The 13569-nt window shown below is 44.8% G+C and overlaps 1 protein-coding gene across 5 annotated transcripts in view; it reads left to right on the top strand.

Annotated features, from left to right (window-relative positions):
• Positions 1-10236, top strand: part of baz2a (bromodomain adjacent to zinc finger domain, 2A) — a 32611-nt gene extending 22375 nt beyond the window's left edge. For all 5 annotated transcript variants that reach the window (XM_061689494.1, XM_061689485.1, XM_061689512.1 and 2 more), the window contains 11 exons: positions 1-52; positions 150-492; positions 609-764; positions 836-993; positions 1086-1151; positions 1237-1520; positions 1611-1746; positions 5583-5729; positions 5846-6087; positions 6155-6298; positions 8551-10236. The exon at positions 1-52 is cut by the window's left edge and continues 508 nt beyond it. In XM_061689494.1, coding sequence (XP_061545478.1) covers positions 1-52; positions 150-492; positions 609-764; positions 836-993; positions 1086-1151; positions 1237-1520; positions 1611-1746; positions 5583-5729; positions 5846-6087; positions 6155-6298; positions 8551-8710 — 1888 coding nt within the window. In that variant the 3' untranslated portion in view covers positions 8711-10236. The remainder of the gene's footprint in view (positions 53-149; positions 493-608; positions 765-835; positions 994-1085; positions 1152-1236; positions 1521-1610; positions 1747-5582; positions 5730-5845; positions 6088-6154; positions 6299-8550) is intronic.
• The last annotated feature ends 3333 nt before the right edge of the window (positions 10237-13569 follow it).

Below are 13569 nucleotides of genomic sequence, written 5' to 3'. Positions count from 1 at the left end.
CGAGCCTCAGGTGCCAAGTACTCCGCCCACACTGTATGATTCACTTATACAGGTTTGATTCTCATTTGACCATAACGTAGTTAACTGCTATTAATGCGTCAGGTTCGCGAAACAATGATTTGTATTTGCAATTTCTCTCAATCCCTCAGTCGGACCTGCTCATGACATCTATTGGCGCAGCGCCTACTGATCTGGGTACCCCTGCAGCGCCAGAGGAAGTTCCCGCTACAACACAAACATCTGCCATTCCTGATTGTACACCTCCACTGCCTAGTCCCTTTCCTTCTGCTCAAATGCCTCCTGCATCACGGACTCCGACCACCCGCGCCAGGCCAGGCCGCAGGCGGAGAAGAGGCAGTAGAGGCGGCAGCCCTGCCCGCAGGGGGCCGCGTGGCGCTGCAGCCAAAGGCAGAGGTCGCCCTGCCGCTTCTGCTTTCGATGAGCTTGAGAAGCAGTATTTTATACAGTTGGTGGTTAAACCCATACCAGCATGTAAGCAGGCCACACTTCATATAGAATATTGGTTTAGTGCCACTTCTTTCCCTGCAATATATTAGTGATAATACAATTCAGTCAGTTAATGATGTACTGTGTAATAATTCTTGCAGCAATGGTGCGTGGCTGGTGGTGGATCAAGGATCCAGAAGAGCTGTTTAGCACACTGCAGGCACTCCATCCACGAGGCATCAGAGAAAAGGTGCTTCATAAACACCTGGCCAAACACATGGAGAGTTTAACGGAAATGTGCACTAAAGCCATCAATGGTGAGCATGAACGGAGATGCTTAAAACTCTTACTGTTTATTTGATGTATTTTAAATCATCTCTCCTGCTAGATCCTGTGTTTAAGTTAGAGGAGCAGAAGGAGGGGCTGCTACAGGCTCTACAGGAGCCTTGGCAAGTGCAGGAAAAAGCAATGGAGACCGACAACAGCGCCCTCCGGTGGGTGGAGGACCTGGAGCAGCGAGTCATTGCTGCTGACCTACATCTTAAGGTGAGCAATCACATCGAGATGATCAACCTTGAAGAAATGCAGACATTAGAACAAAACAAAATGAACTGCTTTGTTCCTTTCGTCTCCTTAAGGCTCCTCCTCAGAATATAGTCACTGATGTTGAATCTAACACAGAGGTACCAGCTGCAGAGTTTCAGGTAATTGGAAAACCTAATTTCCTTACTTGTACACCAACACACAAAATATTTGGCTTAACCTCCAAGCACGGTCTCCCCTTTTAAGCCCTACACAATCCCTGAGCGGGACTCCACCCGGGCTGACCTCCAGTACTACGAACATGACGCCGACCCACGTGATGACTGGATCATCCGAACCAAGAAGGAGTGGTCTGGGCTGCCTCGCATCGCTACTCACCCGCTTGACTTGGCCGTGCTACGCCTTGCCAATCTTGAGCGGAACATTGAGAGGCGCTACTTGAAGGAGCCGCTCTGGAACCCAGCTGAGGTGATGCGCCTCGCTCCTCTCACGCCAACACCAGGAGAAGAGCAACCTATGGATGTCATCAGGTAGGAAGGAGAGAATGAGGGCTATTTTTTTTTTTTTTTTGGTATGGGTGTAATCCTCACTTATTTTCTGATGCTTTTCTCCTGTTCCAGTCTGGAAAGTGAGATTACCTCCAGGCTCAGAACATGGCGGCAGGCACTAGATCGGTGCCGCAGTGCCCCTCAGCTGTGTCTGTGTTTGCTGCAGTTAGAGAAAGCTATTGCCTGGGAGAGATCTGTGACTAAAGTGGTAAGAAGGTTCACCGACTTTACTATCAAGGAGGGCTGGGAAATTATTAGATTTTTAATTTGAGTTCATATGTCAGGAAAATTTTCATTAAAATAGATTTTATTTTAGTGACTTTCTTAGTTCAATGGACGTACATGCTGATATGCGTGCACACAACAACATGGCTGCGAACAGAGAGGAGATGTTGCCAATTTAGCGATTTTATTTTGTGACTTTTCCAACCGCACAAGTGATTATTTTTCAAAAAGCAACTTGTGGAATTTGATTCCCACTAAGAACCAGATAACATAAGCGGAACATTTTTATATTGTTTTCCATGTAAAAATAAAGGAAGGCAATCACGGAGTAAGTCGCACATGCCCAGCGTGGCCATTCATATGCTACCTTTCAAAAGTTTGAAAGAAAAGCGCAGTTTTTTTTTTCAATTAAGATAAAGTGGTACATGCTGCTCCCTTGCATGCAGACGGTGCGAGTTAAATTCCTGACCAGTGCCCCAATACCCTGGCACGCCCGTTCTGCAGCCCACATAAAATATGGGTGGGTTGCGTCAGAAAGGGCATCCAGAGTAAGAACCGTGCCAAACAAATCAGACGTTGTAAGACAAGCCAAAAGTCGCAACAAAAACAGCCTGCGCATTGCTAATGTGGTGTAAAAAAAATAATTAAAAAAAAGTGCTTTTCTTTTAGAAATAATGACAATTCTAAGTGACCCCCATACTTTTGAACGGTAGTGTTTATATACAAATTAATGCTTTCTTGGAACACAAATTGTCCGGGTGACTGCAAATATTTGCCTCACCTCTACAACTCTACATCACAAAAGATTGTGTGAAAGGTGGTTGGGTATTTGTCTGCGACAATAGACACATGGATGAGCCAAACCATGCAGTTTGATGGTGTTAAAGCTACAATACAGTTTTTTATTTTTTATTTTTTTTTAAATAAGTCGTTTTCACACACATTGCCCATGTGGTACGTTCCAATGAACGTTCCATTGCCCTTGTGGTACGTTCCAATGAAGTGAAAAATTGTCCGCAATCCGGAGAGGAAAAGACGAAGTGCGGTCGTGTAAGTAACTTTTAAGCTTGCCAGTTAGCCTTGCGTGCTTGGCTTCAAAGTACTGAGGCTAGTAATTGGTTGAAGTAAGATTTGGACTCTGCCATGCAATCACCATAACGTTGTTGATTATGAGATTGCATTTTCCTCCATATAAAAAAAAAACTAGCTCCAAGCCCGTCTTGACGGGCACTTGGGCATCTCCTTGACTGCAGCTTGCGAGCTACTAGCTGCAAGTGTGGTTAACACGGCACTCCACTGAACGTCATTATCACCTCCATGTCGGTATCGTGATCACGAAAGGGGGATGAGGATGTGAGCTAAACCATACTAAACCGTCGCTAAGCTGTTGTTAAATGTCACGAAGCAAACATGGGAGTAAGTGATTGGTGCCGCAGTACAATCGTCGCTGAAGTCTCGCTGCAAACGCGGAGGGTAACCAACTATGAAAAGAATTACCGTTATAAATGTATGTCAAGAGAGAAAATAGAATAGACAGCCACACACAGGATATTCCAAAAACTTGAAATTAATTTAAAAGGTAACGCATGTCAACCAAGAAGATATATTACTGTATAGTTTATTGCATATTTCATCTCAACAATCCCATTTGTTTTGTTTGTTCTTGAATGCTGAGGTTTAAAAAATGTAGTGTTTTGATTTGTGACTTTTGAGATGTGCACAAATGTTCTCAAAATTAAAAAATTGCTTTGCAGAAGGACCGTACAACCTGATATTTTTTGTAAATTATACTACATTGTTGTAATTTAGCAATTTAATGCCATCGTTTTGAATAAATCAAAACTGACATTTAACGTTAGTTTAAAAAATAATTAACGTTAGTTAAAAAAAAAAAAGTTGTGAATAATTTGTCACTCAAAATGACTTAAAGAAAATATCAAAAAAATATAAAGAACATTAGCATTGTTGGGAGTTTTATCTGGTGGCGTGAGTTTGTTTTGGCTGAGATGCAAATTTTCCTTACAAAATCAAAATCTTCCTGAGAGGTGATGATAGGGTTGGCGTCTCTGGAGATGACACAATGCTGATTAAGCCTGTCAGCTCCACTTAACATATTGCTGTATTTTTCAGTATTGTATTTTTTATATTGATGCCCGCACTGGCCCAGTTGGTGGCGCGCCGCAAGTGACGTAGCAGATATGATGGCACGGAAATGAGGCATTTTACAGAGCAGAGCGCGGTTGTAAAAAGCTCACTCAACATTGTTGCGTTTCTGTAGCTGAAAATAATCATAAAATAATAATAATATTTGCTGCAAATGGACACCTACCTCTTTTCGTGTACCCTTGGCTGCCAGCTGTGTGGGCGCTGCAGTGCGGGTGCAACAGCCAGCACCCCTCTCGTCCTTAAGTTTTTATTGCTTTTATTAAGCCTCATCTTATTTCTTTTAACATGTTTAATTCAACTTGCTAGTGACCCAGCGATGTGGTTTGCGAGACCTTTAATCCACTTGATTATAACTTCAAGCGTTGTACTGCGGCTGCCACATCCCCCATCTGTCATGAAGTGGAGGAATTTCTCTCAAACACTGCTTCCTTCAAGGTGGTATTATACCTTATATTGCTATCATAAACCGTTACACTCACATCAATACCACATCACTCAAATTATGTTCAATCGCTCATTTAATATGCTAAAAAAATTGCTAAATTATGGCGCGGTCATTGATTAAAGTGGTAGAATTTGTCGCCGGATACCATCTGTCCTCTTCACGATCTGAGCTCTGGACGAGCCTCCTACCATGGAAAAAGCCTTTTGATACTCCACAAAATTACTTCGCAGAAGCAAACGGCTGTGTTACGCCATCATCCCAAACTTGTTTTTTTCCAATGATCCAGACCCATGAGTAATTCAATGAATAAAATGACTAACGACTAACCACGTGTTTTAGGCAGATATTAATGTTTTTGCAAACTTACCTCCAAGGCCTTCTGTCACAAAGCATTACCATGATCAATTTTAGCAGAACGAGCCTGCTCAACTGTATCAAACAATTACTGTTATTATCGTTATCTAAAAAATATGCAGACTTTAAAAATAGGCAACTATTACACCGCATGGCTTCTGGAGAACGAGGAAATAGGCGGCGTTTCGCAATACCACTCAGACATTTTGAGCGTTCAAGATAGATTTATTCTCGTTATTTTCACCACGTTAAATTAATATTGCGTAAAGATAACAGACAACATGGGGACAGACCTGTGGTATCGATTTGTGGGAAAAAAATGTAGAATTGACAATGTTTGGACATTTCTATCCAACAGCGACCATAAGTATGAGCTGCAACAATTAATCGATTAATTGACAACTAATCAATTATCAAATTATTCAACAAATATTTTGATAATCAATTTGTCGTTTTGAGACATTGTTTAACCTAAAATTGTCAAAATCTTTGGAATTTCAGCCTCTAACAGTAAATATTCTCAGATTTCTGTAGTCCTCCATGAAAGCAGTCTGATTATCTTTGTGTTTAATCAAAATAAGGCATTTGCTTTTACTTTGGAAAAACAGACCAAACCAGTAACTGAATCATAACATTTCATGTTTGTGCATTTTCTGCACTGTCAATTTCAAAAAAGTGTCTTGTTTTTGAATAAAGAGATAACAATTTGTTTTTAAAAATCCAATTCATCAATTAATCGGAAACATAATCGACATTATTAAAATAATTGTTAGTTGCAGCCTAAGCCATATTACCCAGTCCTACTCTCAGCTCTACATGCTTTTCTAACTTTCCACTTTGACTCTTTGCTCCAGACATGCCAGATCTGCAGGAAAGGCGACAACGATGACTGTCTGCTGCTGTGCGATGCCTGTGATTGCGGCTGTCACATGTACTGCCTGAAGCCCAAGATCACCCAGGTGCCCGAGGGAGACTGGTTTTGTCCAACTTGCGTTGTCAAGGTCTGTACCGGACCGAGAAGCAGCTTGAGATCAGCTTGCATTATGCAGTGGGTCTTTCTAAGCAGGTAGCCTCTGTCACTCATCAGCGTGGTTATTTGCCTCTTGTGTTCTCTCAGGAGGAAAGCGTGTCACCGAACTCCAGAAAGCGGACCAGGGTGAAAAAGAAACGATATGAAGAAAACAGCTCGGACGACGATACAACAACACGACGTAGCTCTGGCATGGCGACACGGCAAAAAGAGGCGGCAACCGCCGCACAAGTGGCAGCCTCTTCATCCTCACGTCCCTCAGGAGAAGGAGGCCCGGCCAAACGGCGTCGCATGACAACGCGTAACCAGCCGGACCTCACCTTTTGCGAGTGCGTCCTGCCGTCATTCAACAGTACTCCTTGGTGAATTGGTGTTAATCCTTTGATTTTCTGATAGGATCATTCTCATGGAGATGGAGGCTCACGGAGACGCTTGGCCGTTCCTTGAGCCTGTTAATCCCCGCCTGGTGCCGGGTTACCGCCGCATTATCAAGAACCCCATGGACTTCCTTACCATGAGAGAGAGGCTGCTGCAGGGAGGGTAAGGGCACCACACACTGAGCGATGTGAATGAACGCGACATGACTTGACATTCGTAAACAAATTGGTCGGCGACTGACCTGCCTACCGACTCACTGCAACAGAAAAATTATTAACACAAAACATGGCACGATTGTCAAGGAAAAAGCAGATTTCTCTGGCTGCTGTAGCTATATTACAATAACAAGGGGTAATGGGTGATCTTAATGAAGAATGTAAGAATGTTAAGAGGCTGTTTGACTCATTGCCCAATCATTTTGGCAACAGACACTCTCCATGCTTCGCTTTTTAGCAATAGGTACATATGAAATTATAAATACATTTAAGTATTATTGTAAAGTACAGTATTTCTTTGCTGTTATACCATACGTAAAATGTCTGGGAGGTGCTATTAAAAAGAAGAAAAAAAAAAACAACTTGATGTTTTGAGTGAAAATAGTAAGGCCATGGCCCGCAGTCGGAAAAGACTGGAGTGCCCTCTCTGGGTCAGGGAGGAGATCCTGACCCAAGTATGAGAGTTCAGGTATCTCATGGTCTTGTTCACGAGTGAGGGAAGAATGGAACGAGAGATCAACAGGCGGATCGGTCCAGCGACTGCAGTGATGCGGACTCTGTATCGGTCTATCGTGATGAAGTAGCTGAGCAGAAAAGCAAAGCTCTTGATTTACCGGTCGATCTACTTTCTTACCCTCGCCTTTGACCTATGGTCACAAGCTGTGGGTCGTGACTGAAAGAACAAGATTGCGGATAGTAGCGCCCGAAATGAGTTTCCTCCGCAGGGTGTCCGGGCTCTCCCTTAGAGATGGGGTGAGAAGCTTGGTCATCTGGGAGGGGCTCGGAGTCGAGTCGCTACTCCTCCCTGCATCGAGGGGAGCCACATGAGGTGGCTCGGACATCTTGTTAAAATGCCTCCCGGATGGCTCCCTGGTGAGGTGTTCAGGGCATTTCCCACTGAGAGGAGGCCTCGGAGATGACCCAGGACACGCTGGATAGACTACGTCTCTCAGCTGGCCTGGGAAGGCCTCAAGATACCCCCCGGAAGAGCTGAAGGAAGTAGGTGGGGAGAGTGAAGTCAGGGCTTCCCAGCGCAAGCTGCTACCCCAACGACCTGACCTCGGCGAAGCGGCAGAAAACGGATGGATGGCTCGTAAGGTTAGATACCTTTGAGCAGGCTTGTTATAATCGTTGTAATGCTTCGTTTGCAGAAGGAAAATCATGAGCCAAGGGGGTATGTCTGTGTGCAGATTTGTAGCTGCCTGATACATTGGGTTAGTCAGCTCATTGTTTTATTTATTACATCAGTCATGGCTCTAAGACCTTTGAAAAAGAGTTTGGGAAGATGACGTAACACATGCATTTGATTTCGAGAAGTATTAAAGGCTTTTTGTCCGGTTTTGTACGGCCTGGCATGAATGCACACAGATGTGGATGGCTGGCACTGGCGACATCGCATGCCATTTTAATCAGACTTTTAAATTCTTTAAACATGAGCGATTTAACATAATTTGTGGGTGCCTTGGTGTTTATGTCTGTGTGTGCATCATTCATTCATTTATCACACCCTGACCTGATCGCCAGCCAATCGCAGGGCACACATAAACAAACAACCATCCGCACTCACATTCATACCTACGGACAGTTTAGAGTCTCCAATTTACCTACCGTGCATGTTTTTGGGACGTGGGAGGAAACCGCCGTACCCGGAGGAAACCCACGCAGGCACGGGGAGAACATGCAAACGCCACACAGGCGAGGTCTGATTTTAACCCGGGTCCTCAGAACTGTGAGGTGGATGTGCTAACCAGTCGCCCCCCTGTGCCGGCTGTGTGTGTGTATATGATAGCAATATAAGGTATAATAGCAACTTGAAGTGGTGCTTGGGAACTCATATTTAAAAGAAAAAAAAAAAATTGAAATATAATGGCTATTATGGAGGTGCGAGGATTATGTCCTGACAGCGATATATATTTTATACTGCATTGGTATGGCTTGGCGGCGGCCGGCTGAATATCGGGAACAATTGTTTTGAAAAAACATGTAAAACCACATGACATTTTTGATTGGGCTGGCCTTTTGTATGTGAGACGCCGTTCACCAAGGATTCAAATTTCAAATCGCAGCAAAACTAGTTGCCGATCGTCGGCCAGTCATGAAAACTAGTTGCAGAAAACCGCACACTGGTGGCTGAAGGCTAGCAGTGTTTGGGTCTTCATTTACAATGTCACCCTTATCTCAATCACGTCTGTGTCCCAGGTACTGCAGCTGTGAGGAGTTTGCAGCGGATGCTCAGCTAGTCTTCAACAACTGTGAGCTGTTCAATGAGGACACGTCTGAGGTGGGGATGGCGGGACACTCCATGAGGCGCTTCTTTGAGAGCCGCTGGGCAGAGTTCTACTCAAACAAGGATAAATAGAACCCTACAAAATTCCTACCAGTGGTGGAACTGATGACTGTTGGTGCTTTCACCAATCCTGCAAGAGGTGTTACTGCTTAGACTGTCTGGAGGTTTTTCCAGCTGTGTGTATTTCTCATGTATAGGTATCTCTTGTGTAGAATTGGGTATTTTTCCTCTGTTTTTTCCACCAGGCTTGTCTTAAAGCCTGCAACTGAACTGACTTGAACTTCATTCCCAAGCACCCTCACTTCCCTTTTCATTGGTTCTCACCGCATTTCCTCTGTGTGTCCTCCTGCCACGCCCTTTCACAAGTCCCAAGTCTGGACAAGGCTTTGCGTCAACCTCTCCTCTGGCTCTGGGGCAGGGACTGTCTATTTGGACTATTTGGCTCTCCCATTTTCATTGTGTTTTTGCAGCTGAGCGACTGCGTATTGGACCTGCTTAGTAACCCAGAGAAAGAGCTAGGCCATTTCTTTCATGTTCAAATGAATTGTTATGTGGTCTTATGCCTAGAAGTTTTTTTGCTCTATTTTTATTATATATTCTATATATAAATATATATGAAGATGACAATAGCTGGGATTATTTAATAGCAATAGCTTGTAGTGAATGTGTACAAAGGACCTCATAGACTTGTCTAGACAATTTTATGAAAACGGCCAGTTAAACTAAAAGAAACCATGAGTAGAATTTGTGTAACCTCCACTTAGCCACGCACGCACACACACATTCACACACTGCTGCTGTGTGAAAGACACTGGAGGACTTTTGATGTTGGTCAGTCCATGTGAATTTCACTGTCGAGTTAAGCAGCGGGTTGTACACGGATTGTATATAACTGTGCTCCTTGCACTAGTGTCTTCTTCGTTTAAGAATCTGTTGTAGAGGCAACCAACACTGAACGCTTGCTCACATGTTGAGAGAGAAAGATGTGCGTGTAAAATACGCATGTTGTAAAAGAGTTGAGTATTTGTCTGAAAAGTTGCAAATGTCTAAGGTTGGTCATCTTAATATTGTACAGAGTAGAATTGCAGAAAAGCTCAGAAGCACTGGCTACATTCCTGCCCGGTTACATTCCTAGTTGTTTGCATCACTGTGTGCTGTTCATGGGCCAGAGTATGGTGGGGCGCACACTCTGCTTGTGATGTGATTGCGGCAGGACCACACCGCAGTCCAGCTCTTATTTAAACTTTCTTACACTGACCTCAGATCAGCTCATAGAAAATATACATTATTCCTACAAAAATACAAAAAGATGAGAAAACCAAATGTGGTGTTACGTGACTTTTTAATAATGTACAGTTTTGGTGACCTGAAATTCTGTTCCTTTATATTTTTAGGACCAATTCATTTTTAACAGGATGTATTACGAGACTCTGTTGTATTAAGGTGATGTAACACGTGTGCATCTGTAGAATGTACTGTGAGTTGAATTAAAAAAAACAAAAACACGTCTTGTAGTAGGTTTGGCTTTGTCTTCCAAATCTTGCCATCCTCTTTTTCCAATGCGTGCTGGGATAGATCCACCATCACCTTCATTCGTTGTCTTCAAAAAGCAAGTACGAGTACTTTATTGGCACAGCAGTTGCCTTTTGTACACAATTTTTACACAATCATTGTGTCAACATTTTACACTAAAGATCTCTTAACAATATTTTTTGATTGAATACATTTTTAAATTTCTCCAATTTTCAGAGATTGTATTTATCAAAGCATGATTGATGTACAATGGCTAGACTGCCGCAACCCCGTCCCCCAACAGCTTGTTTTGTTACAGCCTCTAATCCAAATTGTTATATGAACTTTGAAGCATCTGCACAAAAGTTTAGGGGTGAAATGAGAAATATATATGATTTTGTAGATCTAAAAAAAAAAAGAACATTGGCATGTGCATAACTTCCCTATTCACCCTGCTAAAAATCAGTACCTTGTCGAGCCACCTTTCGCGGCAATAATGGCTATGTGTGTGTGTATATGTATGTATGTATGTGTATATATATATATATATATATATATATATGTGCACACATCTCCATCCATCCATTTTCTCAGCCGCTTCTCCTCACTAGGGTCGCAGGCGTGCTGGAGCCTATCCCAGCTATCATCGGGCAGGAGGCGGGGTACACCCTGAACTGGTTGCCAGCCAATCGCAGGGCACAAACAAACAACCATTCGCACTCACATTCACACCTACGGGCAATTTAGAGTCTCCATATAATGGACACACAGGCGGGGGATTGAACCCGGGTCCTCAGAACTGTGAGGCTGATGCTCTAACCAGTCGATATACGATATACATATATATATAATATATATACATATATATATGTGTATGTATATATATATATATAATATATATGTGTATGTGTATATATATATATATATATATATATATGTATATGTATATATATATATGTATATGTGTATATATATATATATACGTATATATATATATATATATATACGTATATGTATGTATGTATGTATATATATATATATATATAATTATGTATATATGGCGTCACGGTGGACGACTGGTTAGAGCGTCTTCCTCACAGTTCTGAGGACCGGGGTTAAAATCCCGACCTCGCCTGTGTGCAGTTTGCATGTTCTCACCGTGCCTGCGTGGGTTTTCTCCAGAACTGAACTCCTCCCATGCCCGAGTTTTTGCTTCAGCGACCACCAAAGCTGCATTCCGCTTGGCCAGCCGGTACCCATCAGCTGCCTCAGGAGTCCCACAGGCCAAAAAGGCCCAATATGACTCCTTCTTCAGCTTGACGGCACCCCTCACCGTTGGTGTCCACCAACGGGTTCGGGGATTGCCGCCACCGACCACCTTACGGCCACAGCTCCGGTCGGCCGCCTCAGCAATGGAGGCGCGGAACATGGTCCACTCGGACTCGATGTCCCCCGCCTCCCCCGAAACATGAGCAAAGTTCTGTCGGAGGTGGGAGTTGAAACTCCTTCGGACAGGGGATTCTGCCAGACGTTCCCAGCAGACCCTCACTATACGTTTGGGCCTGCCACGTCGGACCGGCATCTTCCCCCACCATCAGAGCCAACTCACCACCAGGTGGTGATCAGTTGACAGCTCCGCCCCTCTCTTCACCCGAGTGTCCAAGACATGCGGCCGCAAGTCCGATGACACGACCACAAAGTCGATCGTCGAACTGCGACCTAGGGTGTCCTGGTGCCAAGTGCACGTGTGGACACCCTTATGCTTGAACATGGTGTTCGTTATGGACAATCCGTGATGAGCTTCATGTGTTTTATGAAATTGCATTGTCCCCTTTCAAATAAATTGATTAACAGCACAGAAGTCCAATAACAGAATACCGCTCGGGTTCTGATCAGGGGGTCGTTCCTCCCAATAACGCCCTTCCAGGTCTCACTGTCATTGCCCACGTGAGCATTGAAGTCCCCCAGCAGAACGATGGAGTCCCCAGCGGGAGCGCTCTCCAGCACCCCCTCCAAGGACTCCAAAAAGGGTGGGTGCTCTGAACTGCTGTTTGGTGCATAGGCACAAACAACAGTCAGGACCCGTCCCCCCACCCGAAGGCGGAGGGAGGCTACCCTTTCGTCCACCGGGGTGAACCCCAATGTACAAGCGCCCAGCCAGGGGGCAATAAGTATACCCACACCTGCTCGGCGCTTCTCACCGTGGGCAACTCCAGAGTGGAAGAGAGTCCAACCCCTCTCGAGAGGACTGGAACCAGAGCCCAAGCTGTGCGTGGAGGCGAGTCCGACTATATCTAGTCGGAACTTCTTGACCTCACACCAGCTCGGGCTCCTTCCCTGCCAGAGAGGTGACATTCCACGTCCCTAGAGCCAGCTTCTGTAGCCGGGGATCGGATCGCCAAGGTCCCTGCCTTCGGCCACCGCCCAGCTCGCACTGCACCCGACCCCTATGGCCCCTCCCACAGGTGGTGAGTCCATGGAAAGGGGGACCCACATTACCCTTTTGGGCTGAAAAACTCCCCATGGGTGCAGGCCCGGCCACCAGGCGCTCGCCTTCGAGCCCCACCTCCAGGCCTGGCTCCAGAGGGGGGCCCCGGTGATCCGCGTCCGGGCAAGGGAAACCTGAATCCATTAATTGTACTCGTCATAGGGGTTTTTGGAGCCGTGCTTTGTCTGGTCCCTCACCTAGGACCTGTTTGCCATGGGTGACCCTGCCAGGGGCATAAAGCCCCAGACAACTTAGCTCCTCGGATCATTGGTATACACAAACCCCTCCACCACAATAAGGTGACGGCTCAAGGAGGGGCCTTACTGTACCTTATCAATAAAAATAAACAGGGAAAAATGGGCGTGTTCTGAAACTTTTGACTGGTCAAAAGGCAGTCTCCAGTCTTTGTCTTCTGGGAATAAATGATTGTCCTGCTCAAATTCTGAAAAGCAAAACGTGGCCATGCCATATTTATATAACCAGGAAAAATAATTTACTATATGTTGCTGTGTCTGCTCATTACCACCGCGTCCCCTGCTAAAATATACAGACGACATTGTTTTTTTAAATGTTGCCAAATTTGGTAAGTAATCACTTGAATCACATTTGTTTTCTGGGGAGTTTACAACTGGGTGGCACGGTGGGAGACTGGTTAGCACATCTGCCTCACAGTTCTGAGGAGCGGGGTTCAATCCCCGGCCCCGCCTGTGTTGAATTTGCATGTTCTCTCCGTGCCTCCGTGGGTTTTCTCTGGGCACTCCGGTTTCCTCCCAAAGACATGCATGGTAGGTTGATTGAAGACTTTAAATTGCCCATAAGTGGTAGGTCCATTCAAGAGTCTAAATTGCCTGTAGGTGTGAATCTGAGTGCGAATGGCTGTTTGTTTATATGTGCCCTGCGATTGGCTGGCGACCGGTTCAGGGTGTACCCC

This window comes from Phycodurus eques, chromosome 1 (assembly GCF_024500275.1).
Source record: "Phycodurus eques isolate BA_2022a chromosome 1, UOR_Pequ_1.1, whole genome shotgun sequence".
Classification (NCBI taxonomy): Eukaryota; Metazoa; Chordata; class Actinopteri; order Syngnathiformes; family Syngnathidae; genus Phycodurus; species Phycodurus eques.
The sequence above is the reverse complement of the archived record's forward strand: the minus strand, read 5'-3'. Positions and strand labels throughout refer to the sequence as shown.